General features: G+C 52.7%; 11 protein-coding genes across 11 annotated transcripts; 7 read left to right on the forward strand and 4 right to left on the reverse strand.

Moving 5' to 3' along the window:
• Positions 1-108: 108 nt before the first annotated feature.
• Positions 109-1,572, reverse strand: AYO21_07543 (hypothetical protein; the record flags this gene model as incomplete). The annotated part of the gene is made up of 3 exons (XM_022657497.1): positions 109-865; positions 921-1,377; positions 1,494-1,572. 3 exons carry the CDS (start codon positions 1,570-1,572, stop codon positions 109-111), a joined length of 1,293 nt encoding a protein of 430 aa, XP_022510162.1.
• Positions 1,573-3,009: 1,437 nt separating this feature from the next.
• AYO21_07544 (hypothetical protein) lies at positions 3,010-3,921 on the forward strand (the record flags this gene model as incomplete). Its single annotated transcript, XM_022657498.1, has 1 exon — positions 3,010-3,921. One exon carries the CDS (start codon positions 3,010-3,012, stop codon positions 3,919-3,921), a length of 912 nt encoding a protein of 303 aa, XP_022510163.1.
• A 373-nt stretch (positions 3,922-4,294) lies between these two features.
• Positions 4,295-5,590, forward strand: AYO21_07545 (hypothetical protein; the record flags this gene model as incomplete). The annotated part of the gene is made up of 4 exons (XM_022657499.1): positions 4,295-4,419; positions 4,477-4,748; positions 4,874-5,109; positions 5,183-5,590. The coding sequence occupies 4 exons, from the start codon at positions 4,295-4,297 to the stop codon at positions 5,588-5,590; spliced, it is 1,041 nt and encodes a 346-aa protein (XP_022510164.1).
• Positions 5,591-9,123: 3,533 nt separating this feature from the next.
• Positions 9,124-11,641, forward strand: AYO21_07546 (hypothetical protein; the record flags this gene model as incomplete). Its single annotated transcript, XM_022657500.1, has 3 exons — positions 9,124-9,348; positions 9,408-9,536; positions 9,590-11,641. The coding sequence occupies 3 exons, from the start codon at positions 9,124-9,126 to the stop codon at positions 11,639-11,641; spliced, it is 2,406 nt and encodes an 801-aa protein (XP_022510165.1).
• Positions 11,642-14,214: 2,573 nt separating this feature from the next.
• On the forward strand, positions 14,215-15,830 carry AYO21_07547 (hypothetical protein; the record flags this gene model as incomplete). The annotated part of the gene is made up of 3 exons (XM_022657501.1): positions 14,215-14,332; positions 14,385-15,129; positions 15,176-15,830. The coding sequence occupies 3 exons, from the start codon at positions 14,215-14,217 to the stop codon at positions 15,828-15,830; spliced, it is 1,518 nt and encodes a 505-aa protein (XP_022510166.1).
• A 1,245-nt stretch (positions 15,831-17,075) lies between these two features.
• On the forward strand, positions 17,076-18,044 carry AYO21_07548 (hypothetical protein; the record flags this gene model as incomplete). The annotated part of the gene is made up of 1 exon (XM_022657502.1): positions 17,076-18,044. The coding sequence occupies one exon, from the start codon at positions 17,076-17,078 to the stop codon at positions 18,042-18,044; it is 969 nt and encodes a 322-aa protein (XP_022510167.1).
• A 325-nt stretch (positions 18,045-18,369) lies between these two features.
• On the forward strand, positions 18,370-19,788 carry AYO21_07549 (hypothetical protein; the record flags this gene model as incomplete). Its single annotated transcript, XM_022657503.1, has 3 exons — positions 18,370-18,413; positions 18,492-18,787; positions 18,836-19,788. 3 exons carry the CDS (start codon positions 18,370-18,372, stop codon positions 19,786-19,788), a joined length of 1,293 nt encoding a protein of 430 aa, XP_022510168.1.
• Positions 19,789-20,013: 225 nt separating this feature from the next.
• On the reverse strand, positions 20,014-21,998 carry AYO21_07550 (hypothetical protein; the record flags this gene model as incomplete). Its single annotated transcript, XM_022657504.1, has 4 exons — positions 20,014-20,295; positions 20,536-21,706; positions 21,797-21,880; positions 21,940-21,998. 4 exons carry the CDS (start codon positions 21,996-21,998, stop codon positions 20,014-20,016), a joined length of 1,596 nt encoding a protein of 531 aa, XP_022510169.1.
• Positions 21,999-22,594: 596 nt separating this feature from the next.
• On the reverse strand, positions 22,595-23,760 carry AYO21_07551 (hypothetical protein; the record flags this gene model as incomplete). Its single annotated transcript, XM_022657505.1, has 3 exons — positions 22,595-23,038; positions 23,092-23,316; positions 23,377-23,760. The coding sequence occupies 3 exons, from the start codon at positions 23,758-23,760 to the stop codon at positions 22,595-22,597; spliced, it is 1,053 nt and encodes a 350-aa protein (XP_022510170.1).
• A 394-nt stretch (positions 23,761-24,154) lies between these two features.
• Positions 24,155-24,718, forward strand: AYO21_07552 (hypothetical protein; the record flags this gene model as incomplete). Its single annotated transcript, XM_022657506.1, has 3 exons — positions 24,155-24,368; positions 24,421-24,445; positions 24,505-24,718. The coding sequence occupies 3 exons, from the start codon at positions 24,155-24,157 to the stop codon at positions 24,716-24,718; spliced, it is 453 nt and encodes a 150-aa protein (XP_022510171.1).
• Positions 24,719-24,914: 196 nt separating this feature from the next.
• On the reverse strand, positions 24,915-27,236 carry AYO21_07553 (hypothetical protein; the record flags this gene model as incomplete). Its single annotated transcript, XM_022657507.1, has 1 exon — positions 24,915-27,236. One exon carries the CDS (start codon positions 27,234-27,236, stop codon positions 24,915-24,917), a length of 2,322 nt encoding a protein of 773 aa, XP_022510172.1.
• Between the last annotated feature and the right edge of the window lie 154 nt (positions 27,237-27,390).

Raw genomic sequence — 27,390 nt, forward strand, 5'->3', positions numbered from 1 at the left:
CGTCGTAGCTCAAATCCCAAATACCCTACTCGACCGGTGCTCTAAAAATGCCCGAGCAAATGAAAACTCCAATTGAGAAATACAAGATATCTACAGCCTTTGTCTCCTTCATCCTGTCTTGGGTAACCTTGGAGAGCTCAGTGGCGACACGAATACCGGACTTTGAGCATCCGATCGTGATGTGACGCTCGACAGCACTGGTGATCTCTTCTCAGTGCCTGTCGCAGCGGCTTGCACGGGTGTCCCTGGCGGGGAGCCAGGTGTTGCTTCGGTGGGTGCGCTTACTGAGCCGGTGGGCGAAAACACCGGATGATGCTCGTGGATGAATGTGCTGCCGGGCAGCTCCTGTGGCATCGATGGCGGTTGCTTCTGGAGGGCGACCGGACCTGCTGCGTTCGGGTCATATGCAGGCGGCGACGAGGAGGGGAAGATGGGCCACCCGTTCGCAACCCCCACGGCTCCAGGAGATCCTGTTTGACCTTCTGGGCTGTCGAGCTCGTGCGCGGTCGGCGCCCTCGACATCGACATTTGAGACAGAACAGGCTCTTCGGGCGGGAATGTCGTTGTGCGGTTGGCTTCTGCAGCCCGCCTGGCCTTGCGTCTTCGCCGAACCCAGAAGAAGGTCGCGAGACACACTATACATATTACCACCCAAATGGACACGGGAATGGCAATCTTCGCTCCAGGGGGAAACTTGTTCTTCGCCTGCTGTTGCGTCACGAGCGAATACTTTTGCGAGAAGACGTGGTCGGTGATCAGCGTCAGACCGGCTATTGCGGGAGTGGATGCAGGGACTAATGTCGTGGCAGGCACCGAATAACAGGGAGTATCCTGCCCAACCGCGGTGTAATATATCTGATACCCACTGACACTCATTTAGCCTTGCGGACTCGTTAAGACCGGGGAGGGAGAGTACTTACAGTGGACAACAGGCGCTGGCGGTTGTGAAATAGTCCTGCGGGCATCTCGTGATGAGTGCATTGAGTCCGTACTCATATGCACAACAATCTGGTCGGTCAGGAGAACAGCCGACGTTGGGATACTCCGTCACTCGGCCAGCAGCGTCTGTGGCTATCGCGAAGTACGGCACCGTGCAGCTGCCCGTCATCAGCGGTGCTCCAACAAAACTTGCTGCCGTTATCGGTTTCCCAGCTGTCGGCTCTGGCGTTTCCGACACTGGCTCACCCGAGATGGTTGAGATGCTCGGATTGCTCGAGGAAGAAGACGTCGAAGCTGGCTGAGTTGATGGAGCTGCTGCAGGTGGCGTGAGACTCATGCTGGCGAGCGCACTTGAAAGTCCTGCTGGGGAACATCCCACAAAATCTGGCGCGGTCTCGTTGACAGCAGTACACTCCTGCTTGTTGAACTGGATAGCCACTATTACCCGTTGTCAGAAGTCTGTATATTTCGCAGCGCACCACGCACGACTCTCACGTACATGCTTGCTCGTCGGAATTACACTGCGTGTACAGGCAACAAGATAATGCGCTGACATATGCGGAACTCGAACAAAGGCAGGCGATATCGATGACCGAACATGATTTCTGAGCAGAGGTCGAATTCGAGAGACATCCTTGCTGTTATTTCACTCTGTCAACACTCCCAATCTGCCATCGAGGTAACAAAACCTACTGCACACTGAGGGATTTCCTGTACACTGATGGCATCCACAAGGCCCAGACAAAGGAAATGAAGGAGGACGATGAAGAGCTTCATGACGAACAACGCTCAAGTGTCAGTCGGTCAGTCAGAGACAGAGGGAAAGGCGACGACGACAGCCGTGACTGTACCATGCAAGAAGTCGTCTTCTGCGCTCTGCGGGAAATTTCAGAGACCCGAACTCAAATGCTTCGTTGATTTACTTTGAAGAAGGTGAGCCACCTGATAGTTCCCCAGGGCTTTCTGTTTTCGGACCGTTTGTCAAACAAAAGAGACATTCCTGTGGTAGCCGGGGCGACATTCTTTGAACAATGGGTGGAGGGCCGGTGCTTCCCAGCACAAAGCGTAGCGATGTCAAGGCTGGAATGTTGGCGAGAATTCCTCCAAACATGGACCAACGTACACGCACACACATCAACGACCAAGGCTGGATGACGAAAAAGGCTTGCGACGACGTTCCTGTGGTCTTGGGTGACAACATGCTCCGGTAGAGAGTCTGGTTCCTGAGTAGGCTCAATATGCAGAGTCTCGGTCCCAACGACTTGCTCTGTATGTGCTTTGACCACTTCCGGAAACCCGGCACCACAGCCCTTCTTTGGACATATCTCATCATACAACTCAGGCGTAGCAGGCCTCGTTTTCTGCTGTGAGAGATGTCTTCAAGGGATGTGTGAGTTTTTATGCAGGTCACTCGTTGGTGCATCCGATATCTGCCATTTGCGGCGGCGGCACCTATACTCGATACACCCACTCCACCTCAAGTCCACCAAGATACATGCTTGGTATTTAACAAGGTTCAGGAAAGAGACATCGCAAAGACAGGGAGAAGCGAGATTACTGGCTCAGCCGTCCCCGCAATATGGCTTGATTGGCTGATCGCCAACGCCCATCAGCTTCTCGCCGAGTGGATCTTGATGATGGAAACATTGTCAGATCTAAGCCTCGTTCAGCTCGCTAGCTGCCCTGCCGCAATTTCTACAACCAGGCCAAAGGGACACCGGAGCAAACAAGCATCCATAATGGCAGAAACGCAGAGCAATCAACTGATGGTTCTTTCCGCCCGGCCACGGAACCATCGGAGCTGGTGTCAACGTGGCTTTCAATAATATCAAATCAGCCATGGCCGAGCAATTGTTTTGTTCTTACCGCATGATCTCTGGCCAAGAGACTTTGTGTTCAGAAACACTCCGCCTCCCTGCGACGATGAAATATTTCATCATGGCTGTGTCACTGATTGCAAACGTTGATTCTTCATAAGAGAAACTATATCCCTTGTGGTCTATACCTGCGATATTCGACATCTGCTCCAAAAAAAACCCGTCCTCGCCACTTTCAAGAAAATTCCACACAATGACTTCCAGCAACGCTACGAGGCCAAGAAACTTCTTGAGGAAGTTCTTGTGCTGCTTTGACGACGACGAAGACGAGCGACCACAACAGACGCCTCAGACCCAGCAAGCTCCAAGGACACGATGGGACGCTGCACCGCCGATAGATCCTGAGGAGGAGGAACCGGCAGCACCTCCACCGTATGCCATCTTCGACCCTCACCCCGAGGACTGCGACTGTGCGATCCACATACACAAGCCGAAGCCCAACCGACCGATCATCGTCGAAGCGTTCCAGTCGCAGGGCTGCAACTCGTGTCCGCCGACCAACACGCTCCTCCTGTCGCTGCTGACGCTGGGCGACCCGAACATCCTCGTCCTCGACTACCACGTCACGTACTGGGACCACCTGGGGTGGACGGACCCGTTTGGCACAGCCGGGGCGGACGAGCGCCAGCGGGAGTACGCGCAGGCATACGGCACGTCGAGGGTGTACACGCCGCAGGTGGTGGTGAACGGCGTGTCCGAGGGCGCGGGCAACTCGACGTCGAAGCTCGAGCGGCTGATCAAACAAGGCGGCCGGCTCGCCAGCAAGGACTGGCCGTGGCTGCTGTTCTCCAAGGTCGACGCCGGCGTCTTCATCCGCGAAGCCAGCCCCGCCGCCGCCGCCACCGGCCGCATCGGCACCGTCGTCGAGGTCATCTACGACCCGACGCTGCAGGAGGTCAATGTATCGAGAGGCGAGAACGCCGGCAAAACACTGGCGCATCGCAACGTCGTCAAGAGCGTCCGCAACCTCGGCGAGTGGCGAGGTGGGAGAGGTGTGGTGCCCCTCCCGCCGCGCGACACGACTGACGGTCTGGAGAGGGTCTTGATCGTGCAGGAGGGAAGCGGTGGTGGACAGATTATCGGCGTTGCGCGGATCCATTTCTAGCATGCGTGGCTGGCTGGCCATCCATCCTGTTTTCTCTATGCCACATACCACGTAATAACAATCCAAGCGAGGCTCAAGCGAGACTCAAGCAAGCCACAGTTGTTGTCCCTACCTCTCCATGCTAATGAATGCTGCGTATAAATATGAATTATTCCAGATGTCGTCGGGGAGGGAAACGAGTCGCCAACACTTTGGGGCCAGATTCACAATCACAGCTTTTGTGTTACACAAACCCAACACGGGCAACACGCCCAGCACCTTCACTCCACTTTCCCCCTTGCTGGATTTTCACACACTTCTTCAGCCTCAATCTCAATTTCAGTCACAGGTCACAGTCAAAATCGGAGTCATCCATCACCATTCCCCACAAAAGATGCTCGAAAAGACTGTAAAGCTGGCATCGGCGTCGGCTGAAGCCATCGGCACAGCAGGACGACTTTATGTCTTCAAATCGCTGATTCAAGAGAGACCGCACCTCGGTCGCGTTTGGTTGACAACGTTTGTATCCCTCCTTCACAACTGACAATCCATTCAGTGAGCTGATAAATAGTGCAGGTCGGGACAAGAGAAATTCATCCTGAAGGACGTTCCCCCAGCCATGTTCTCTCACTTCCACGAAAGCATCTGGCCCCAACTCCGCGGCTGTCAAAATATACGTTTGCCGGTTGATACCATCCAGGACCAGCGTGTCTTTGTGTACAAGTATTTGGACGACGACTTTCTCGACCTCGTCAAGAAGCGAATACCAATCAAGGCAAGGAAGGAGATCCTCAAAGCCAGTCTGCAGGGGATTGTTGAGCTGCATGAACGCGATGTCGTGCATTTGGGTATGTAGGCACTTTGAGAAAATGGCCTCTTCCTTCCCTATGTCCCTTTCCTGCTGAGCCGGGATTACAACGTATGTGAAGTCTCATGGTATGGCGCTAATCACTTTTTGGGGAGGATTGTCCAGACATTAAACCCGACAACATCATGGTCGACTACTACCACCATCACCACGAGGACGAAAACGGAGGAGATATGACAATCAAGCACGTCCAGCTCATCGATCTCGAAAACGCGGCTCATCTCCCCAAAGGCCGATGCATCAAAGGCATGCCAGCCGGAAACGACAACTGGCGCAGCCCGGAGGGCCATTTCAGGGGTGAACTCAACAAGCCGACCGACATTTTTAGTTTTGGAGCCGTGGTGAGTTTCTCCTGATTATATTTAATAAGATACATCTGTCCTAACATACAAACTTTGAAATTTTTTTATGTAGTGCATCTACGCCATGCTCGGCCGCGTCGTTTTCGGGAGTGACGAGGACTTCCGCAAATTCGAGGCACTCGGCGTATTCCCCCACGTCATCCGCCTCCAGCGCCAGGTCTCGTATTTCGGAACCCGAGAAGGATTGAAGGGACTGATGACACACGTCGGCGACCAGGAATTCAATTGTCAGGTCTTGAGGTGGCTTTGGGACGATCGCGCAGCCGAATACCACCCGTACAGGCCGTTTTCGACGTGGTCGGAGCTAGATCTTTCGACGAACGCGGACACTGACACGGACATTGACACGGCGGCGTTCACAGATCTCGTTCAGCGAATGATGGATCTCGACCCGGCGAGGCGGATCACGGCGCGTCAGGCCCTGGAACATCCCTGGTTCAAGGATATAGAGACGGTTTAGATACGGGCAACAAGCAACAATCAATTGGATGGGGATTCTTCCCCTCGATTACGGCGTAGATGCACATGTCAATGCCCATGGAGATGAATGCATGGGCGGCATCATACCACGACCCACTTTGAGCGGAATAGAAGGGGTAGCCTACGAGAAGGTATCTAGCTAAACTATGCTATGTCACAAAACGCCATAACGCCACGACACCACGATATCGCGGGTGCACGAGGGTGCAGACGAGGCGAGGCAGGGCAGGGGCGTGAGAGAAGTGGAATGAGCAGCATTACTTACTGTACGAGTACCGGCAAATCGCCTGAATAAGTCTTTGAATGGTGGTCGAGACCTATCTTCTCTAGAAGAAGAGGTCGTGGTATTTCATGCTCAGCGCCACCGTCTCAGCTAGCCAAGTAACAAGAAAGTCTGTGGATACACCTCAAATTCTGTACGAGAACCTTAGGAGAAGTCGCGCTCAGTGACGAATGGTTCATTCATTGCAGGATTAGGCTCTGTCGAAAAGAAATAGAAGTCCATCGAACTATGGTCTAAGCTACCCTAGGACTACGTTTCCGGTGGCCTTAATGCCCGCAGTTGACCGATTATGGCCCGAAGTTGTTTCATTATAGCGCTTTTATCTGAGACTTGTGACGACGGCTAGATATCTTGCAAGGTATCGCCCTCCACGCAGTCCATGATGATGAACACTTCCGCTCACAGCCATGGCATCGGGAGGGACGACAAATGCTGATGTAAATGACCATATGGTTTCTTTCTAGGATCTTGGTAACTCGACCATGTTTGAGAACAAAGTGCAGACCGACAGCCTTGACGGTCTGGGCGGAGCAATGGTTTAATATAGGGTAGGACGGTTTATGTAGTAGGAAGCGGAGCTAGAAGCTGACCCGTCGCGATGCAGTATAAGAGGTTCGGAGATGTCCACATCTCTTCAGAGTTGTTTTGTCTCGCGTGTTGACGTCCTGCGAGCCGGTGAAGTGGACGTCGTCACAGCCCGCTTCAGGCTTGCATCAAGACAGGAATGTCTTTCAGCAGTTGAGGTCAGGCTGTGGAGTAAGTACGGTACGCGAATAGTGTGGTGGAAAGCAGGGGGAAGGCAGCCTGTTTCGTACTGCATACATGTACCAAGCATAACAAGTCTTCCTTTGCCCTGTCTTCGCTCAGAACGACAAAGGGTTTGTTACATGTCTGACTTTGCAGAAGCAGTGAACACAGGAGCACGTGATTTGGGCTGGCACTGGATCTTCCGATCTGGATTGGACTTTACAAAAAGCTTCTGGTAAAAGTACCACCTGGAGATGAGGAAGCCAAAGGAGGAGAAGTCAGCCCATGTGCGTTGGAAAAAAGATGCGAGCTTACGAGGAATTGCATGGGAGTGCGGGAACCATCTACCTAGTAGGCACTAGAGGCCCCTTTCCAAGGCTTGGCATTTTGTGATTCTGTTCCGTCTAACCGTGGCCTCCACCATTGGATCAGCATCATCGGCATCTTTCCTTATGCGCTTGTCTTGAGGGATCAGCTTATCCTTTCTGAGAGCCTTGCAGATGCTTGTGGGTCGCCTGTGGATACCACATCGCACAGAGATGAGCCTGGTGGGATTGATCCCATGCTGAGAGCAGACTTTTGACAACGAAACGAGCTGAGGCATTTATGCGACAGTTGATCCTTTGGCCAGAGCCCTGCCCAAGGTCACCTACGAGTACCTCCTCTACGATCTGGTTCAATATCATGTCCTTGACGAACTATGGATGTGGTCACTTCAACGATGACCCACAAATGCCCACGCCTTGTCGTTGACCTGCCCCGACTTGCTTCTGTCTGATTGTCTGTTGCTCTACCTCCATGGTGTAGGCAACATGACAACTGATCCATCCGCACCTCCGAAAATGAACGGAAGCAGGACTATCATCACGGTGTCTCTTATCATCGTCATTGTAATGATTGTCTGTGTTCTTTCGGTCTTCATTAAAACCTCCAGACTCCCTCTCCAGACTCGCGGTGAAATGCAGCACCGACGCCAGTTGCATGCACTCCAAATGTGCGATCACGGCGGTATTCGCAAATCTACGCTGCAGCTACTACCTTTGGTGGAATATCATGTTGGGACGCTCCCACAACCAAGAGGAAGAAATTCCAAGCCGAGCAGTGACAATCCAGAAGAGCAGAAGCCGGACACGGATTTGGAAGAAGGCATGGACAGTTACACGGTGGCAAGATCGCACGTTATCAGACCTGTCCGGGCATACCTCAGACAAAGGAGCCCCAAGTCCACTTGTCGAGACTCGGTTCACCAGACAGAGCCACCAGAATGTCCCATATGCACTCAGCCCTTCATCGTCAATGATACCATTCGCGTCCTCCCTTGCAGTCACAGATATCACCGGGGCTGTATTGACCGGTGGCTTTTGCGCTTCAGCGGGACCTGTCCAGTCTGGTACGTCCGAGCATGCTTCTTGCAGACTCGAAGAATCGATTACATATTGAAGCCGATGCTAACTTTCTTCTTCGTGGTCCTCAGCAGGATCGATTTAAGGACAATCTTGCCGCCTTGAACCAACTATGTACCTTTGAGTCGCAGGATGTCATACCATTGAGCTCCTTTTCCTTGGGTGGAAATATGACGAGCCGCTTGGATTTGAGCGTGGGAGTTTCAACCTGTGCTGAGGTCGTAGTATCAGCCCCCTCTTTGAGTAGCTCAGACAGATGCTGGAGGCCCTTGCAAATGCTTGAGAGAGTCTTAGCACATGGAAATTCAGGACCCGCAAAAGTCCAGACCTGTTTCATAGCCTCTATTATCAAAAACACCACATTGGTCGAACCCACAAGTAGTCCAAAGGTGCAAAGCCTTGATAGCACGTGGGCAACCGACCGAGTTCATCCCGCTGAATGGCGGGCAGTGGAAAGCGGAACCTTTCAAATGTGGTATGAGGCATTTTGCCTGCGCATCCCACGAACCCGTCAGCTTCATTGAGTTCACCCTTCCTCCTCCTCTATTTTCATCCACCATTATCTCCACGCTGGTTTGAGCCATGCAGATAGTCTCCACCGACAGGGGATGCCTCGATCGAGACACACATGACCCCTGCTTTCAATACGAGCCCGCGCTCATACTACCAACCTTGACCAGTTGTGACACATTTAATCGTGTCCGTAACAATACAAGAACCACAGTCAGATAAGCCGGGGGTCTCTCTCATGGACCAATCACCTCATCATTCTGCTAATCAAAGAAACCTCCTACAGGTAGCTCGCCGCTAGATGGAGGTGGCTGCAGCCTCCACCCCTAGAGCGTGGCAATGCTCGCTTCGTCTTCTCGCGAGAACAATGTACTGGACCGGCCCTAATTGCTCCCCCTCCGTCTGGGAGATATATTTGAGCCAATGTCCTGGTCTGGCTCTCCCTTTGTATCCTTTCTGTCTTCACATTTTGTGCTTGCCCGTTAGCTTCAAGACACAGTGGCTCCGAGGTAAACTATCGTCGGTGCTTGCTCTGTCTCTCAAGTCTCTTCTCGAGCAAACAACGCCACCATGAGCGACTCTAACGGCCGGCCAAATGAAGCAATACCTTCCGCGAGATCACAGAGCATTGTCGGTGGTGACGGTGGCGGAGTTTACACTCTCAGGAGTCGAGAGGCATCGGCATTTGGAGTGGCGGCCGTCAAGTCTCTGGAAAAGCCGAAGGAATACATCAAAGACACTGGCGTCGACTCTGAGACCGGCAGTGTAGACTCGCGAGACATCAAAAGAAGACAGGTACGGTGCCATCATCGACGGCTTCCCTCAGAAATCAAGCGTCACTCTGACCTCGACAGGTTTTCCATGGATGGAAACTCTTGTGGCTTGCCTATCAATCCATTGGAGTGATCTACGGCGACATCGGCACCAGTCCACTGTACGTCTACTCGTCTACCTTCTCGTCCCCTCCAAGCCACGAAGATCTGGTGGGTGCATGCTCCTGGATTATCTGGCGCTCACGATCATGGTCACCATCAAGTACTGCTTTATCGTTCTCCGAGCCGACGATGAAGGAGAGGGTGGCACATTTGCACTGTTTTCTCTATTGACCCGTTACGCCAACATTGTTCGTCGCCATCCTCGAGAAGCGCAAATGGTCAGGATGGAGCGGCACATGACTGGAGATCTCCGGAAACCAGCGCGTACAGCGCGAAATCTAATGGAGCGCTCTCCTACCGTCCAATGGATTCTGAAAGTCCTGGGCGTGTTTGGTGTTGCTCTCGTCATGTCCGATGGTGTCCTTACTCCGGCCCAATCTGTCCTTGGTGCGATCCAGGGAATCGAAGTCGTGTCGGCGAATATCAGCCAGGCGACAGTGATTGGATCTTCTTGTGCCATTCTCATCGTCCTCTTCCTGTTGCAGCCCTTTGGAATCACCAAGCTCGCGAGCACCTTTGCTCCTATCGTCATTGTTTGGCTCCTCTTTAATGCCGTCTTCGGCATCTACAACTTGGCCAAGCACGACGCCTCTGTGCTGAAGGCTTTCTCCCCATACTATGCCGGACACTACCTCGTGAGGAATGGAAGAGAGGGATGGATCAACCTGGGAGGAATCCTCTTGGCTTTCACAGGCTGCGAGACTCTCTATGCCGACCTTGGAGCTTTCAGTGCCCCGGCGGTACGACTGTCTTGGCTATACTTTGCCTATCCTTGTCTACTCTTGAGCTATATTGGACAAGCAGCCTATATTGCTGATATCCCCGATGCTTACAACAACCCGTTCTTCAAGACTGTGCCGCCGGGGTGCATCTGGCCTTCACTTATCATCGCGATCCTCGCCGCCATCGTCGCCAGTCAGGCCACGATCACTGCCACGTTCCAACTGTTGACTCAGATCATGAAACTATCCTACTTCCCACAGCTCAAGGTGGTGCACGTGTCCAAGATTTTCTATGGCCAGATCTATATGCCCATCGCGAATTGGCTCCTCATGATTGGGACCGTCATCATCACCGGGGTCTACACCAACACGACCAACCTCGGGCACGCCTACGGAGTCTGTGTCATTCTTGTAACGTTTCTCACCACCAACATGGTCGCCGTGGTGGCCTTGATCGTCTGGCGCTATCCACTCTACGTCGTTGCGCCCATCTGGCTCATATTTGCACTGTGGGACGGTGTCTTCCTCTCCTCCGCTCTCACCAAAGTCCCCAACGGTGCATGGTTTACCCTGGCCCTCTCCGTCGTCCTGGTCTGCTTTTTCGTTCTTTGGAGATTCGGCAAAGAGGAACAGTGGAAATCAGAGAGATTCGAGCGGATCCCCACGTCTGACATATTGAGACCTACCGAGAGCGCCAGCGAATATTGCCGCGGACTTAGACTCAGTCCTGCTTTCGGAGGCGAGGAAATCACGCGCATCAATGGCACGGGCGTGTTTTTCGACAAGTCCGGCGCACCGTCCACGACGCCCACAGCGTTTGTACACTTCCTCCAAAAGTTCCACGCCGCGCCCGACGTGGTCATCTTCTTCCACCTACGGCCTCTAGAAATTCCCACCCTGCCCGCCGAGGAACGGTACCAGACCATCCGATGTTTTATGGGCACGGGGGCCGGTGACGGCAAGAAACAGCCCCTGCCAAACTGCTACCGCGTCATCATCCGTCACGGGTACAACGACGAGGTCGTGAGCCAGAACCTGGGACTGTTGCTGCACGACCAGGTGCGGGATTTCCTTCTCCATGAAGCGTTGATCGGCCACGAGAACCCGCCTCAGGGGCAGATGAGCGACAACGACAACGCGAAGCGAGTGGTGCTTGCAGAAAAGACGGTGAACTCGGAGAACGCGTCGTTGGAGCCACCGCCGGAGTCGCAAGTGACGGAGCGACTGTCCGAGCTGCAGCAGGCCTTCACCAAGCAGGTTGTCTACATTGTGGGCAAGGAACAACTGCGTGTCAAGCCACACACGAATATTGTCAAGAGAGCCTTGCTGGAAGCGTTCCTGTGGGTTCGGGAGAATACGCGGACCAAGGTGCAAGCGCTGAATATCCCCGTGGACAAGCTCGTCGAGGTTGGATTCATCAAGGAAATTTGAGAGCTGGAGAAGAAAAAGGTAGAACCGGCAAGGTATGTATGTCTGTACTGTACGGGAGTCTAGGAGAGCTTTACTGATGTCAGATTCATCTTTGCTCAATAGTTATCTCTGCGCCGACATACCCTTGATCTCACTACTCGAGAGCAGCCATGCGCAATATAAAGGCACAAGCAGTCAGTCACACGGACTGTGAGACGTGCCTATATAGCACCTACCATGGAGATGGGAGATTCTCTGCACCAGTAGAAAATGAAAAAGATCTGACATGTTTTGTCCCCTAGTTCCCACAGGCTATGCAGCCCCTGACCACCCTATGCTTCCCGATATACCCATGGAGTGCTATTCTCTCCGACGCCTTGCGCGAGCTTTCGGAAGGAATAAGTCACAAAGTCGCGGACCCATCACCAACACTCGACCTACAGAAGGAACGTGGCGTAGGTGGTATCTCCCCAACAATCTCCTGCCCAGACCGGGCACGGAGATCAACAAATCCTGATTAGTGAGTTCAAAAAAGGTGGCCAGGAGGGTCGGTGCGATGCTCGCGAAGCTGGGAGTCTTCCACGCACCCATACATGACGGCGTGGATGGTGTCACCGCCTGCTATTCTGCGGAGGGCGCTGTCCACGCTCTTGGATATGACGCGGGGATTGAGGCAGAGACTAAGTCCAGTCGTGCGAGGTTGCTGAACAGCACGCTGGCTCCATGGAGATGATGAGGAGCTGCAAGCCAGGCGCGATGGCGAGGATGTACACATTTCCACTGGAGACGGACAGCCAGCTGAGTGGATTGGATTCCAATCGGGAAGGGGAACTAATAAATATGTAGAGTCGAAGAGGATAGAGTACCAAACAGGACTAGCGTCTCGGTCCAGCTGTCTCGGTGCAATGTTAGCGCCTTGGCAATATCAGTGAATCTGCCACCCCCGCCAAGTATCGGATTGATTCACAAGTCGTAGTCAACACGCGCAGGCCGCCAGTCACAGTCACAGAGATGTGCTATCAGTACCGGTACAAAGATCCACAGAAAATTACTAGTATATATGTTTTCTCCCTCCAAATCTTGGCACGCAAAGACCCCCTTTTCTCTAAGAACAAGGGCGAAATCCGAATTACCACGAGTTCGAGTCACGGTTACGACGACATCTCAACCAAGTGTAGTAAAAATTTCCGTAGTATAACCGGCCGGCCGAGAAAAAACCAACTCCCCGCAAAAAGGGAGTGAGTTTTCCCTTATCACAGACCAGTGGGGTTGAGCTGCTCTGTGGATAAGTTTTTTTGCCGTTTTGTGCGCTGGGAGGGGGTGGGAAGAATCAAAAACTATGTGGCCTTACATGTATTAGTCCTTGCTTAGTGCTACTGTACCTCGTCCGTGTATGTATGTGTTCGAACGCCACCCCTAACTATCGAGTTTCCAGGTGGCAGAGAATGTCTTGCCGTGATGCTCGACACTCTTTCTTCGCAGGCCATGTCGCGACCTCACATTGTAAGGGGTTCAAGAGGTTGGATGGATCATTTCTCTGTCTCAGTGCTCTCTGTATAGCACGAGATTGTTGGTGAGGCAAACGCTTGGAGGGCGTCGAGTTGTCGAATGTAAGGTGTTTGAGACGCAACATAAACAACCCTTGAGCTCAAGGCCTGGTTCGAGCTGTGCATTATCCTTGTCCAAATGAGCAGACTACGCAGCACGACTAAAAATAGAACATCCAGGAACAACTAGAGGCTCTGCGCGTTACTCTGCCATGGATGCTCGAACCAGGGAGCTGCTTCCCAGCCCAATACCATCAAATCAGAGCACAAACGACACCACAGCCAGAGAGAGAAACACCATTCGCCTCTGATCCCAGAGACAAGATGACCGATTATCTTGTCGCAAGATCCCTTGCCAGAAAATATTCGACAAATAGTAAACCCTGTCGACGCGATCACTAACTAAGTAGGCGTCCATGCGCAAGCGCGCGTGCCCGCAGGATCCACGGCGTGGCCCGCTTTGTCGTTCGTTCCGTCTTCCCGGATCCCGGATCCTATTTCCTGAGGCTGACTGACTTGCACTGACTTGCACCGACTTGCATATTTTCCACAAATCGCCTTGGTCTGCTTTGTAATGCCGTTCGGATGGCGTGGAAAGCGTTCGTGGTAGCTTGCATGCTTAGAGGTGCCGTTCGTTGATAATCGATTGATGATTGGTCACGAGTCAGCCTCGGTTTTGATTCGTCCAATTCCGCCAAAGAATTTCCTATCGCGATACCAACGGGATCTGGCCATGGGGCTGACGAGGATCTACCGAGTAGATATTTCCCAACTCAGCAGTGATGGTGCTCTCTTGGGGGATTGATGATCATCTTTCGAAAGACGGTGAGATTCGCTGGACGCCGCCGTCATCCGCAGACTATTAGTGTGGGATCGTAGATGGGAGGTAATGGAAGTGCGAAATGCTGAAGTGCACTTTGCAAGTATGAATAAGTTCCATATACAACGCAGACGGCGCTGATGGAGTCACCAAAAGACAAGAGTATTGCTTGATTCCTCCCCCTTCCTTTCTCTCCGACCCCTCCAGTGCACGTTCAGATGGACAGTATGGATGGTCTGGTCCTCTCCAACTTCAACCTGGTCTGCGCCGCATTCGGCGGCTTCCTGTTGAGTTTCGGGCTGGTGTCTGAGGCATGGAAGCAACAATTCCTGCTCTCGGAAGCATGTGAGTTTTCCTGATGGGGGTCTCACGGCCTTGAGCTCACAAGACGACCCAGTGATTGCCTTGATTGCAGGTGCAGTTTTCTCAAAATTTGCGGGAGTCCTCCGTCCAGAGGAGTATGGGTGCGGAGAGAGCAAGCACATCGACTCAATCACCCTGGAATTCTCCCGGCTGGTGCTCGCGGTCCAGCTGGTCCTCACGGGCGTCCAGCTCCCTCGGCGCTATCTGTCCCAGGCATGGCGATCGGTTTTCTACCTGATTGGCCCAACTCTGACGTTGATGTGGCTCAGTGCAGGCCTGATCATCTGGTTGACGTTGCCTCGTCTGGGCTTCGTCCACGCCCTGGCCATCGGAGCCTGTGTCGCTCCGACCGATCCAATCCTCTCCAACGCGGTCATCAAAGGCCGGTTTGCAGAGCTCAATACTCCGAAGCCGCTGCAGAGTCTCATCACAGCCGAAGCAGGGTTGAACGATGGCCTTGGGTATCCATTTCTCTTCTTCGCACTTTATTGGATCAAGCACTCTGGAAGCCAAGGGTCTCCGCTAGATATGCTCACATCCTGGCTCGGGGGTACTTGGGGCTACGTTGTCATTTTCAGCGTCGTCTATGGCGTGATGGTCGGCTACGCTGCGCGAAAGCTGTTCTTTGCTGCCAGAAGACGCGGATTCGTCGAGGAAGAGAGCTCCTTGACATATGTCATTGCGTTGTCACTATTCACCTTGGGTACTTGTGGAATACTGGGAACCGACGACATCCTCGCCTGCTTCGTCGCCGGGTGCACATTTGCGTGGGATGACCAGTAAGTCGGCCGTGGAGATCCTCTTGAGCTGTCACTTACCTCGCAGGTTCGAGCAGGACGCCAGCAGTGAACTCTTCTGGTCCACAGCGGATATGTTACTCAACGTCTCCATCTTCATATGGTACGGAGCCGCCGCGCCATGGACATTATTCACCACAAACAGCATCATCTCGCCCGGACGACTACTGTCGCTGGCCGTCCTAATCCTTTGTCTCCGGCGCTTACCGGCAATCTTGATCATGAAGCATAACGTGACCGAGATCGGAAGCCTTCTCCAGGCCATGTTTGTCGGCTTCTTTGGACCTATTGGAGTTTCAGCCATTTTCTATCTGCTAATCGCCGTGGAGTTCCTCGAGGAGTTGGTCCAGGATGGTGGCCAAGCTACGGTACTCGGGGATATACAGTTTCTCCAAGATGCCATGCGGGTCGTTGTATGGTTCCTCGTCGTGAGCAGCGTCATCGTCCATGGCTTGGCCTTGTCGCTGTCTAAATTGTGCTGCTGGATCCCTGTCGCCTGCCGTCTCGTACCTGGACGGGGGTTACTCGATAAGTCTGATGACGCAGAAGCCGGACCAGACTCCGTTCACAGAAAACTTCGAGATCATTTCGCCGTTGATTCTTCAAGTAAGGAAAGTGAGACACGCATTGGTGTCGCTGAAAATGGATATAACACCATGGACTGGGGCGAGTGTCCCGGCTGAATATTCCCCCTGAAAGGAGTCTTTGTGAGGGAGGCACTTCGAAATATCAATAGATTTGTCCGCAGTAAGTAATTAGAGGCAATGCGGGATGGTTGGGAAGCCCACGGCGAGAGCATTCCCTGGCGTCTTAGAGCAGAATCCTGTTCTCAGCTTAAGGGTTGGGGGCCACAAATCCATATCTGCCGAACATACAAGTAGGCTTGGATCCATCATCAGGGAGTTGCATCTGGTAGAGGGTAAAGGGTGAAGTCGACCTCTGCCTCTGTGTGGTCTCAACTGACTCATGTTAGCGGATGTCATCGCTTCCACATTGGGAAACCCCGAGGCAAATTGTAGGATGGGCGGAATGAAGAAGCACACGTAGAGAAGAATGCTTCGAGCGGCGCAAGAGTACGAGGTGGAGTGGAAGGAATCGGTCAAACAGAGTCCTGTGTAGATCAGTTTGCTCGTACTCGCCTACTGTGTCGTGGCATTCATGGCGTTTCATGAATAGAGAGGCGAGACTGGGTCAAGACCGCATTGATTAGTCCCAAGAATGGCCACTTCAACACCAACGATGGCTGTCTTGGAAAGTGCCAGCAGCCCAAGACGGTTGTGGATCGTCGTGAAGACGTCGAGATCTCGATCGTGGGTGACTTTCATCAAGTATTGTTGATGGTAGTAATAGAGGGCGACGATTAGGCGTTTCTCTGGACTCCTCGTATACCCAACAGAAGCTTCATTCCTTCAGTCTCATGACCTGTCCAATTCGAGTGTTAGCATTGCCCGATGTATTCAGCAAAGCATCAGACCACGACTTATCCTTGACACATGGACAGCCTGTACAAATCCAATCACCGTCGAGAGGTACTGTCAACGGCATTCTCCACGGAGATTCAGACCGTGGAGCCTCACGATTCAGGCTGCCCCAAACCTTCAAACCTCCAAATCTCCACGGACTATCGCCAACATCCTCCAAACCATCTCCGAATCCACGCTGTAAGCTTGGAAACAGTCTTTCTCTAACGAGCTCGGGCCGAGGTGTCTAAACCAGGTAAGGGAGTATAAACCCCGCTTGAGTACGGTCTCGTCCCCAGAATCAAAAGAGGAGCCGTCGCAGCACGCTGTTTGTGTTAGTTCAGGGATCGTCGACACAGAGGACCACTTTCAGGATCTATAAAGGTTGAAAAGGTTGTCAGTCTTACTGGTTGTGCACCATCACCTCCCCCCAAAGTGAGATTTACGATACCGTGTACTCCTGCCAAAATGATTACTCGTGAGCGCGAAGCTACTCTCACCTTCACTCCTCTCGCCCGGACCTTTGGCGCAGAAGTCCACGGCGTTGACTTCTCAAAGCCCATTTCGAAAGAGACTGCAGCCGAGATACGAGACGCGTGCAACAAATATGGTGTCCTCGTGTTCCGCGGCACAAACATCGACAATGCGCAGCAAATTGCATTCACCGCCCACTTTGGCGAGATGTATGATGTGAAAGCACACATGCACGCCGGACGAAAGATGCGTTTTCCAAACCAGCCTGAGATCTTCGACGTCTCGAACCTCGACGAAAATGGTAACGTGCTCACCGAGCTCGAGCCGGCACGCGTCGGAGCGAATAAGGGCAACTGCCTTTGGCACGCAGACATGGCCTATAACCCACGCCGCGCACACTATTCGATCCTCCGGGCGGTCGAGCTTCCCCCAAAAGGTACCGGAGGGGAGACGCAGTATCTCGATTCCCGCACCGCGTACGACGATCTTTCCGAGGAGATGAAACAACGTATCGAGCCTCTCGTCTGCAACAACTCGCTCTACCACAACCGAAAGCTCGCAGCCCCAGACACATTTGCGGATTTCGAGCCCTTGGAGTTTCCCATGGCACGACATAAGCTGGCCCAGCTGCACGAAGAATCGGGGCGCATGAACCTGTACGTCACAACATACGTGCATCATTTCGACGGGGAAACCATCGAGCAGAGCAGACCGCTGGTGAACGAGTTGCTGGACCACGTCTCGCAGGACAAATACTTGCTGACTATTGAGTGGGAAAACAATGGTGACATGGTTATGTGGGACAATACGGCGGTGTTGCACCGGGCCACTCCAGGAGGAGCGTACACCACCAAGTATAAGCGAGATGTGCGTCGAACATCGACCAAAGACAGCAGCTCTTATGGATGGGGGGTCGATCGCACTGCCACCTGGGAAGCTGGACTCCGAACAACCAAAGAATAAGTGTGTGAGAACAGAGAAGACAAGCTGTGTAGTTTCTAGTGCTATGGTGTAATGTATGATCTGGATTTTCCGTATAACTTGGATCTTTCAGTCGTTCTCGTATGTGTCCAAAAGGAGATTGATTGAGTCTTGTTTGTCTGGTGAAGTCGAATATGAGACTGTATCGAATTACGTAAGCCACTCATTGATTGTGCGACCGCGATCCGAGTCGCGCCACAACGCGAACGGTGCCCCGACGTCACCGTCGTACCTCTTTCCCAAATAGACAGAAAAACCCTTCCACAATGGATGGTTCTTCATAACTAAATCCTAGTGACCGAGATCAATGACAAACAACGATCAATATGTCCTGGTGACTGGCGCAAACAGGTAAGCGAGGCCCCCCATTAGAACCGCTCTGTCCAATCGATTCGAGTCTGACTTGGGACTGCGCCCTACACACTGAAGCGGCCTGGGTCTGGGAACCTGTTTCCGTCTCGTCGACGAATACCTTGCTTCTCACACCCACGATGATGGCACCCTGACCATCATATTCACCACTCGAAGTGCCAAAAAGGGCGCCGAGACTCTGTCGACCCTCGAGAAACACCTCGCCAGTCACAGCGACACTTCCACCTCCAGTCGCAAGATCTATTTCCAATCCGAGAATGTCGAGTTGACGAGCCTCCTCTCCGTTCGTGCCCTGAGCCGCAAACTCCTCGCCTCAGATCTTCCGCATATCAATGCAATAGTCCTCAATGCCGGTATAGGAGGATGGTCAGGTCTTAACTGGCCGCTGACACTGTGGACAGTCTTGACGGGTATCAGACAGGCTACAACATGGCCGACGTTCAAACTGGGTCTCGTCGGGCTGGTGACAAAACCGCAATTCCCCAAGGGGACTGTTGCCGGTGAGGAACCGATCCTTGGAGAGGTCTTCTGCGCAAATGTTTTCGGACATTACATGCTGGTACACTGGCTCATGCCATTATTCCGCGCATGCGCACCTGAGTCCCGCGGCAAGATCATCTGGTCAACTTCCATCGAGGCGGTAGCATCTCACTATAACCCCGACGACCACCAAGCCCTGAAATCCTCCGCGGCGTACGAACACACCAAGCGGATGGGAGACTTGCTGGCGCTGAGCGCGGTCAACCAGCCAGCAACAGCCAAACAAGTCAAAGAATACACGACACCTTCCTTAGAGCCTGCACGAGAGCGGCCACATCACTCCGAGCCGACCTTCCACGTGTCGCATCCAGGCATCTGTACCACCACCATCATCAGCCTGTACTGGATCATCCACGAATGCTACCGCTTAGGCATCTACCTGGCCCGTTGGTGCGGCTCGCCCTGGGCCAACGTGACCAGTAACCTCGGCGCCGCGGCGGCAACGTGGCTTGCGCTCGCGTCCCTAGCAGACATCAGAGACAGAGCTATCCAAGCCACCGGCGACGAAGACGGCGGGCCATGTAAATGGGGGTCATCCACCGACCGTCTAGGCCATTCTTCCGTTCGAGTCACCGATGTCCCCGGTTGGGGCATCAACGGCAGCGGCAAGCCCTTCAAAGATAAATGGTGGGGTGGAAGTCTGGGAAGGAAAACAGGATACACAGACGCGACCAAGGAAGATGTTGAAAATTTCGTCGCCGAGGGGGCAGAAGTGTGGAACAAGATGGAAGCCATGCGGAAAGACTGGGAGGCCAGGATTGAAGAGTACGAGGCCGCCGATCAAGGGACAAAGAGTAATGGACATGTAGCATGATGAAGATAATTGTCCCGTTGACAGGATGTAATAATACATCAATGGTCACGTCCAGTGCCCATGCAAACAGACCTCTTGAGCTAGTTCTCTCTTCTCTGTAAACCAACTCCACATCTTATCTGCACTGCATTGCGCTGCGCGTGCTGTATGGTCTTATATCGAATCATATACCTACCTAGGTACTTACCTACCTACAAAGTAGGTATGCAATGTGGCCATCCATTCTCACGACTTCCCAGCATCCTCTCCCTCATCCTCTTCCTCATCCTCGTCTATCCACCCGCGACACATCTCGACGGCCTTGCTCCACTTCCTGTAGAGTCTGTCGCTGGCGCGCTTCGAGATGCCGGGCTCGAAAAACTGCCGGCCCTCGGCGTTGATTTCCTTGAGCTCGTCAAACGACGACCACACCTTGACGGCGAAGCCGGCCGCGATGGCCGCGCCGAGGGCCGTGGTCTCCCGCATCTGCGGTCGGTCCACGGGGATTTGGATGATGTCGGATTGTGTCTGTGGTACAGAGTCAGAAAAGAGAAAAAAAACACAAATGACAGAAAATAGAGAACGGGAAACAGGAAATAGGATAGAGAAAACAGGGTAGAAAAAGGGGGATGCTGGGAACGCAGAGCGGAAAAAGGTCACGGAGTTTATAAGAACAGTTCTGTGCAGAAAAGAACACGTTGAAAAAAAAAAAACAAAAATGAAAAAATGAGAGGAGAAAGGGGTCTGATGATGGATGGCTAGGCTCACCTGCATGCACAAATCACTGTTACTCATGCCCCCGTCCACAGCCAACTCCTTCAGGTGAACGCCCGCGTCCTTCTCCATGGCATCTAGGATCGCCTTGGTCTGGAAACACGTCGCTTCCAGCGTTGCTCGGGCGATGTGGCCCTTCTCCGTGTATCCCGTCAGGCCAAATATAGTGCCCTTGACGTCGTCGTACCAATATGGTGCGAAGAGGCCCGAGAAGGCCGTGACGAAGACGCACCCGCCGTTGTCCTTGACCGTGCCCGCCAGCTCGGAGATCTGGGACGACTCGCTGCCGAATCCTAACTTGTTGACGAGGAATTTGACCGAAGAGCCGGCCACCGCGATGGATCCCTCGAGCGCGTATACGGGCTTGATGCCCTGAGGCGAGAAGTCGTACGCAACTGTGGCGAGGAGGCCGTGTGTGGAGATGACGGGCTTCTCGCCCACGTTGTACAAAAGAAAACACCCCGTGCCATACGTGTTCTTTGCCCGGCCCGGGGAAAAGCCACATTGTCCCACCAATGCCGCAGACTGATCGCCCAAGCAGCCTGTGATTTTGACCCCCTTGAGCTTGGTGGACGCGAGCGTGCCGTATGCCTCTGGATCTGACGAGGGTACGATCTTCGGTAAGTGTAGCTTCGGGGTCTTGACGTCGAGGTCGAAGAAGGAAATCAGTTTGTCGTCGTAAGACAGGTTATGGATGTTCATCCACATGGTTCTGCTGGCATTCGTGGCATCTGTCACATACACGTTCTTTTCCGCACCGCCGTTCAACTTGTACACAAGCCATGTGTCCACCGTTCCAAAAGCCAGTCGTCCCTCTTCGTACGCCTTCTTCACCTTGTCAACGTGGTTCAGCATCCAGAGTAGTTTCGTGGAGCTGGGGTATGTTGACAATGGCAAGCCACACAGATCCATGAGCTCGTCTGCTCCCTTCTTCTGTTTGAGTTCGCGCACAATGTGTGCGCTCCGAGTATCTGTCCATACAATCGCGTTGTGAAGTGGCTCTCCCGTTTTGGCATCCCATACCACAGTCGTCTCACGTTGGTTTGTGATTCCAATGGCTTTTATGTCGGAGAGAGAATAGCCCTGAGAAGTGAAAGAGGCACACGCTTCATCGATGCAAGTGCAGACCGATGAGACAAGCTCCTCAGGGTCGTGTTCATGCCAACTGTCAGGAGTAAGAGAGACGAAAGTGATAGGAAAGCCACCTCGCGTTGTTTATCACACGCAGGCCTCGTTCACGCGCCAGAGAACTCACCCAGAGTGCGGATAATACTGCTCGAATTCGATTTGGTGCTCGGCCACGGGGTTACCAGCAGGGTCGAAGATGAGAAACCGTGTGCTAGTTGTACCATTGTCGATTGCGCCGACGAAGGTCTTATTTGATTTATCAACCTATACCAGTGCTGGTCAGTGGGTAACATGAATGTAGCAGGGACCTTCGAGAGTGAGAGTACCATGTTGGATAGAGGAGGCAAGCTTGGAGAACCGAGATGAGTCAACTGTTGCCTGAGTCGTGATAGCATGGGAAACAAATAGCTCACACGGGAGTTAGGAGGCCATGGAACCAGCAACAGAGCAAGCAAAGAACAATAATGAACGGCGAGATCAAATAGTTTGTTGCGTCAAGCTGGAGCATAACTCTGAGTGCGGAAATGCGGGGATGCATGTGTCTGCGGGAGCTATGATGCAACGCCGAGACGACGATCGAGTACAGCATGTGGCAAGCTGCTCCTAAGCACACAATTATAAGTAGCACCAATGAGGGACTTGGGATTACCGACAAGAGGGCCCGCAAAGCCCATACTGTGACCTGTTGTACTAATCGCCATGTCCCTGGTTGATATCTGCGTACCAGAACATTTCGATAGATCGATTATGGCGACTGTGCACAGACGAAAACACACCAGAAAACCTCATTCCGGTTCAGAAGACAAATGAAATGTTTGGATTTGCCTGCCTTGGCCTTGATATGTACAATGACTGCTCCCTGCAAACAATCAGCGGGTTTTTGCAACGATTCTCCACTTTCAACGCACGGCTTTCTTGAATTCCTCTATTCCTCGTCCTCCTCACCACCTTCCTCCTCCTCCTCTTCTTCATCGCTACCCACTGGTTCAGGTCCAATTTCTTCCAGCTGTCTGGCCCTGAGTTCCCTCATTCTGTCGGCAGGTCCCGGAGGTCGGGTGACCAAATCAGCGATTTGTCCGCGGCCGATCAACGAAGCCACGATACTGGCACCGACAATGAAAGTGAGAACGAATCGGTAGACTCCGTACCACTGAGGAGCCCAGCCTCGAGCAGAAGCTCTGGCATCATTGTAGTACAAAAAGGTAAACGCCATGAACTGGGCAATCAAGCCAACCTCTGCGGGGAGGAGAAGTGTTGGCCATGCCACGGCAGTGGCAACAATACCCATAGAGTATCTCGGATATCCTTTGTAACCACCGTAGCCTGCCCATTCAAGACCCCAGTGGATGGCACCAAGGAAAGAGATGATCTGAAACTACTGGTCAGTGATGAAAAATTTTGCGTTTGTCTGTGTAAACTGACCGAGGCACCATAACCGAGCTGGATTGGCTCAATGATGTGCAGCAATGTCTCGGCCGTCTCGCCAGACATGAAAAATCCCTGGCCGTGGGTGGCCGCATATTGAATATCGAACGAGAGGTATACGGTCGTCAGAGACGTAGCCAGGTATGGGATGACACCTGCCAGACCGACATAAAGAGCTTCACGAGGCACTGCGGACAAGCTAAATGTCTCTTTGATCGTGTTCTGTGTGTCCCAGGGTTAGCAAAAGCGAACTGTGACATCCCACGCGTGCCGGCAACCCACAAAGTCACTTCGAATACCGCCCATCATATCCACATCCTCCTCGTCGGCAGTCTTGCTCTGCACTTCCCCAGTGACTTGTCGAGTTGTCGAGTCAGGAGAGACTGCTTGTGGGATTGGTTGCAAAATCTTTTCATGCAGTGCCTTTTCTGCCTTTGCCGTGTCATAAGCGTGGGCGTTGTGGGCGTAGCGTACCAAGGCCCTCGGAACTGGCTGGAACGCGGCGATGGCGACGATACGAGAGGTCCGTACAGGACGAGCAGAGGTCCGCAGCGAGGCTTTCAAGGCATTGTTGAGGACGCTTGTTCGCGGGGTTGTAGCTTGGAACGAGGTGTAGGAGCGCGGGATCGAACGGACAGCGCTAGTGCGCAGCATGGTCGTCGACATGATGGGCAATGGCAGGTCTGTAAAGTCGAAAAGGTTTACAGGCCGACCAGAGCCAGCTGGACTGGAGCTGCAGAGCGAAGTTGGAAGGAGTGGAGATGGTCGAAAGGTGCTCGATTGAAGAAAGGATTGAAGTTCGAAAGAGCTCGGATTGAGCTCACACTCTGGTGCTCGATATGGAAAAGCTTATTTGTTATGACCGTGTAAACAGATCACCTGTTCCACTTTGTGGGCGCTGATACCAGGTAATATTGGTTTCAAATGACAGCTTGGCTCAGGCCATCGTCATTGGCCGTGCCAAGCTTCCGCAGAGCTCCTGCGCCGAACCTCACTTGTCTTCTTCACTTTTGAACATACTGCCAGCGACAACATCCTCTCCACTCATTCATCGTGCAAGATGTCCTTCCAGCGTATTGGCCTGCGCCTTGCGCAGCAGCAGCTACGATCGCCTGCTTTTCGACCCCTCTTCCGATCCACCTTCCAGCGACGTCTCGCGAGCAGTGGTGTCCCAAGCCCACCAGGCCAGGGAACAAGCAAACTCGTTGGAACCGCCGACAATGCCTTCAATCGTGAACGAGCTGCCGTGAAAGCCCATGCTGCTGCTACAAGTGGTATGTCTTCTGACCACACCTTCACATCTGGAAGAAGGCTAACGTGATCCAGACCTCTGGCGTAGACTCTCAATCTAGTATGAAGTCCCCATTTTCACCACGCAGCAAGAAACTTGGTTTCTAATCATCCTTACAGCGTCGTCATCCCATGCCTAATCCTGGCAAGCATTAACGCCTATAACCTCTGGAACGAGCATTGGGAGCATTGGAGTCACATGCCCCCTCTAGAAGAGCGCGTTGAATACCCTTACCAAAACCTTCGAACTAGAAACTTCTGGTGGGGAGATGGTGACAAGACTCTCTTCTGGAACGAAAAGGTCAACTATCACAGGAAGGACAAGCAGACCTAAAAAAATATGAAAACCAAAGTGCGCTGGGCTGGCTTCAAAAGGCTCGTCTGAGCAAGGTGGACCTGATTTGTACATAAGGCATGCAGAGGAAGTGAAGTGGTGACCTGACTGAGGCATAACAAGACCATAACCCATTGTTTCATACAGTTCAATACTTGAGGATTTCAGTGTTGACCCGGCAATTGACGGGCAACCTTCAGACGTTCTGAGCCTCGAACTCCTTCTTAAGCCCCAGGTACTGTGTCGCGGTGTCATTCGCCAACACCCAGTCTCCTCTCCAGTGCATAATGGTTGCCTTTTTCTTTAGCATCTCCAGCTGGCCCTGCAAATCTTCTATATACCTATATTGCGCATAGGCATGGTCGATATGCTCCATTGCTTTGTTTATGAACTCTTTTTGCTTTGTCGAAGATGACTTATCTGGTCCTGACGATGAGCCAGCTAGACCCATATTTGCGTCTGCGAGCACGGAGTATGACTCGGCGGCGAGTTCGCAATCATGGCATTCCAGCACTTGAGGCATTATTGACTGGAGAAGGTCGGCAGCAGGGAGAAACTCGCGGAGGTGGTTGAGAATTGAGGCAAGGAGACAGATCGATGCCCATAACGAGTGTAGGATTCTTCCCCTAAACGCAATTTGTGCTGCGCGCATAACGATTGAGAAGGCCTTGAGCGGATGTCGGCTCTCAATCAAGATTCGTGCTTTGAGGAGCAATAGCCGGTTCTGCACGGCGATGTCGTTGATTTCATGGTTCCTATCCGCACCTTGCGCCAAGTCTTCGACCTTTTCAAGAGCCTGGTCGAGAACCCCCCGGCGGATAAGCAGCTCGATCTCGAGCAAGGACAGTAAAAGTGCAACCTTTACATCTGGTGCCCCTTGTCCGCTCAGTCGATCGAGCAAATGCTCTGCAGCATCGAGATTGTCCCGAAGTATCAGCCTTCGAGCCCTAAACAAACCAGAACAGAAGTTTAGGGCATTCTGAAACTTCATCCGCCGATGCACATGCGATGGAATATTGTTGAGCACTTGTTCAGCTTCGGCGTATCTGCCGCGTTGGACCAGGAGCCCGGCGATGCGGCAATAGTGCTTGAATAGATCTTCGAGCGGAGCGTCCTCGGAATGGCACTGCAAGAATGCTTGTCCACACCACCAGCTAAGATGGCCAAGGCCAATCCTGCTAAAGGCCGCACCTTTGATGAGCAACATTGGCCCGACGGTGCTATGCGTTGATCGCACCACATTGAGGTAGGATGCCTTTGCAATGTTTTCAAACACGCTTGCAAGGCTGTCTCCGTACTGCATTCCAAGTTTTGCTTCACTCAAGAGTGTCGTCCCCAAGAGACTCCACATCTCCGATTCCTTGGCCCGTGCTTTCAGGAATGCCAGTCCCTCCACCTCGCTACCGAGAATGCCGCTGTCGCGTATGGCGTCCGCCTCCTCAGGAAAAGAGCGTCCGAAGTGATACACCCAGCTCATGCAGAAGTTAAGGCACGTGTTGTCTTTGTTTTCGCGTGCGGTGGCAATAGCTTCCTGCATCGCAGAAAGTGCCTCTTCGTGACATCCAAAGTCTGCTTGAAGAATGGCGAGGTTGAGCAATGCGTACTGATATATTGCTCTCTCGCGTGTCTGCATTGCATAGTCAAAGTATCTGTGCAGATTGTCGAAGGCTGAGTAGTAATCACCGGCTCGCCACGAGTCAAGAAAGCTGAGGTAATTCCCCAGCTTTGGTATGACGGTACCAGCTTTGGCCATTTGTTGAAGCTTCAGTTTCATTCCGTCAGGTAATCTCCCACCAAGACGCTGGATCTCGGAGACCTGAAATTCCATCAGTTTCTCGACATCGTACATACTATATGCTCCGTGATACTTTTGATCGTCCTCGGCTAGTCTTCCATACATCAGCATGGCTAGAGGATGTGACGAATCAAGGTCCAAATCCGCAAGGTTCGAGTCAAGAGCGTTTCTGCCCCCTCCATGGTTCTTCTTCTCATATGCCTCGCGAGTCGGCAGTCTGTAAGCAATGAAATCCTGCCAAAGAGTGATGCTGTCTTGAAACTGTAGCCTCGTGTATTCCAAATGGCAGCGTCGAATGAAAGCACCTAGCGGGGATGTTCTGAGAATGGGTGAGTGGACTTGATCGGATCCGTCCCCGCTTTCGCGGTCCCTCTGAAACTGTTCTCTCGATTTCGTCAAGAGCGAAGGCAGAAATGTGATGAAGGCGTCGAGCGCATGGGAGCAATCAATTGCCCATAGTCTCTTCAGGAGGAGATCAAATAGAGTTCGTCCAGGTCGTGCAGACGGGCGTGAGGATAATGTCGATTCAAATTCAGCTATTGGGAGCGCATGCTCAAATTCTGTGCTTTCCCGGAATAATGGAGAATGCTTGCTTGAAGGTATAATTTGAGAAAGGATAAAAGATAAAACGGCCGTAGCTTCTTTGGTGGGGACTACATCCTCTGTGTAGAGCAGAGTGAGCACCAGCAGGGCGATTTTTGCTGGAGTCAGATACCGACTCATATTGCGGTTGGCGTCAGTTCAAGTGAATTCCGCATATACAAGTAGCATTCTGGTTGCGTCAGTCAGGTGCATCGCTCCGCTCGAGCACCATTCCTGCTCGTGAGAAAAGTTGTTTCTTTAGCAATAATACATATGGAATCTGAATAAACAAGGA

Source organism: Fonsecaea monophora (assembly GCF_001642475.1).
Source record: "Fonsecaea monophora strain CBS 269.37 chromosome Unknown Scaff59, whole genome shotgun sequence".
NCBI lineage: Eukaryota > Fungi > Ascomycota > Eurotiomycetes > Chaetothyriales > Herpotrichiellaceae > Fonsecaea > Fonsecaea monophora.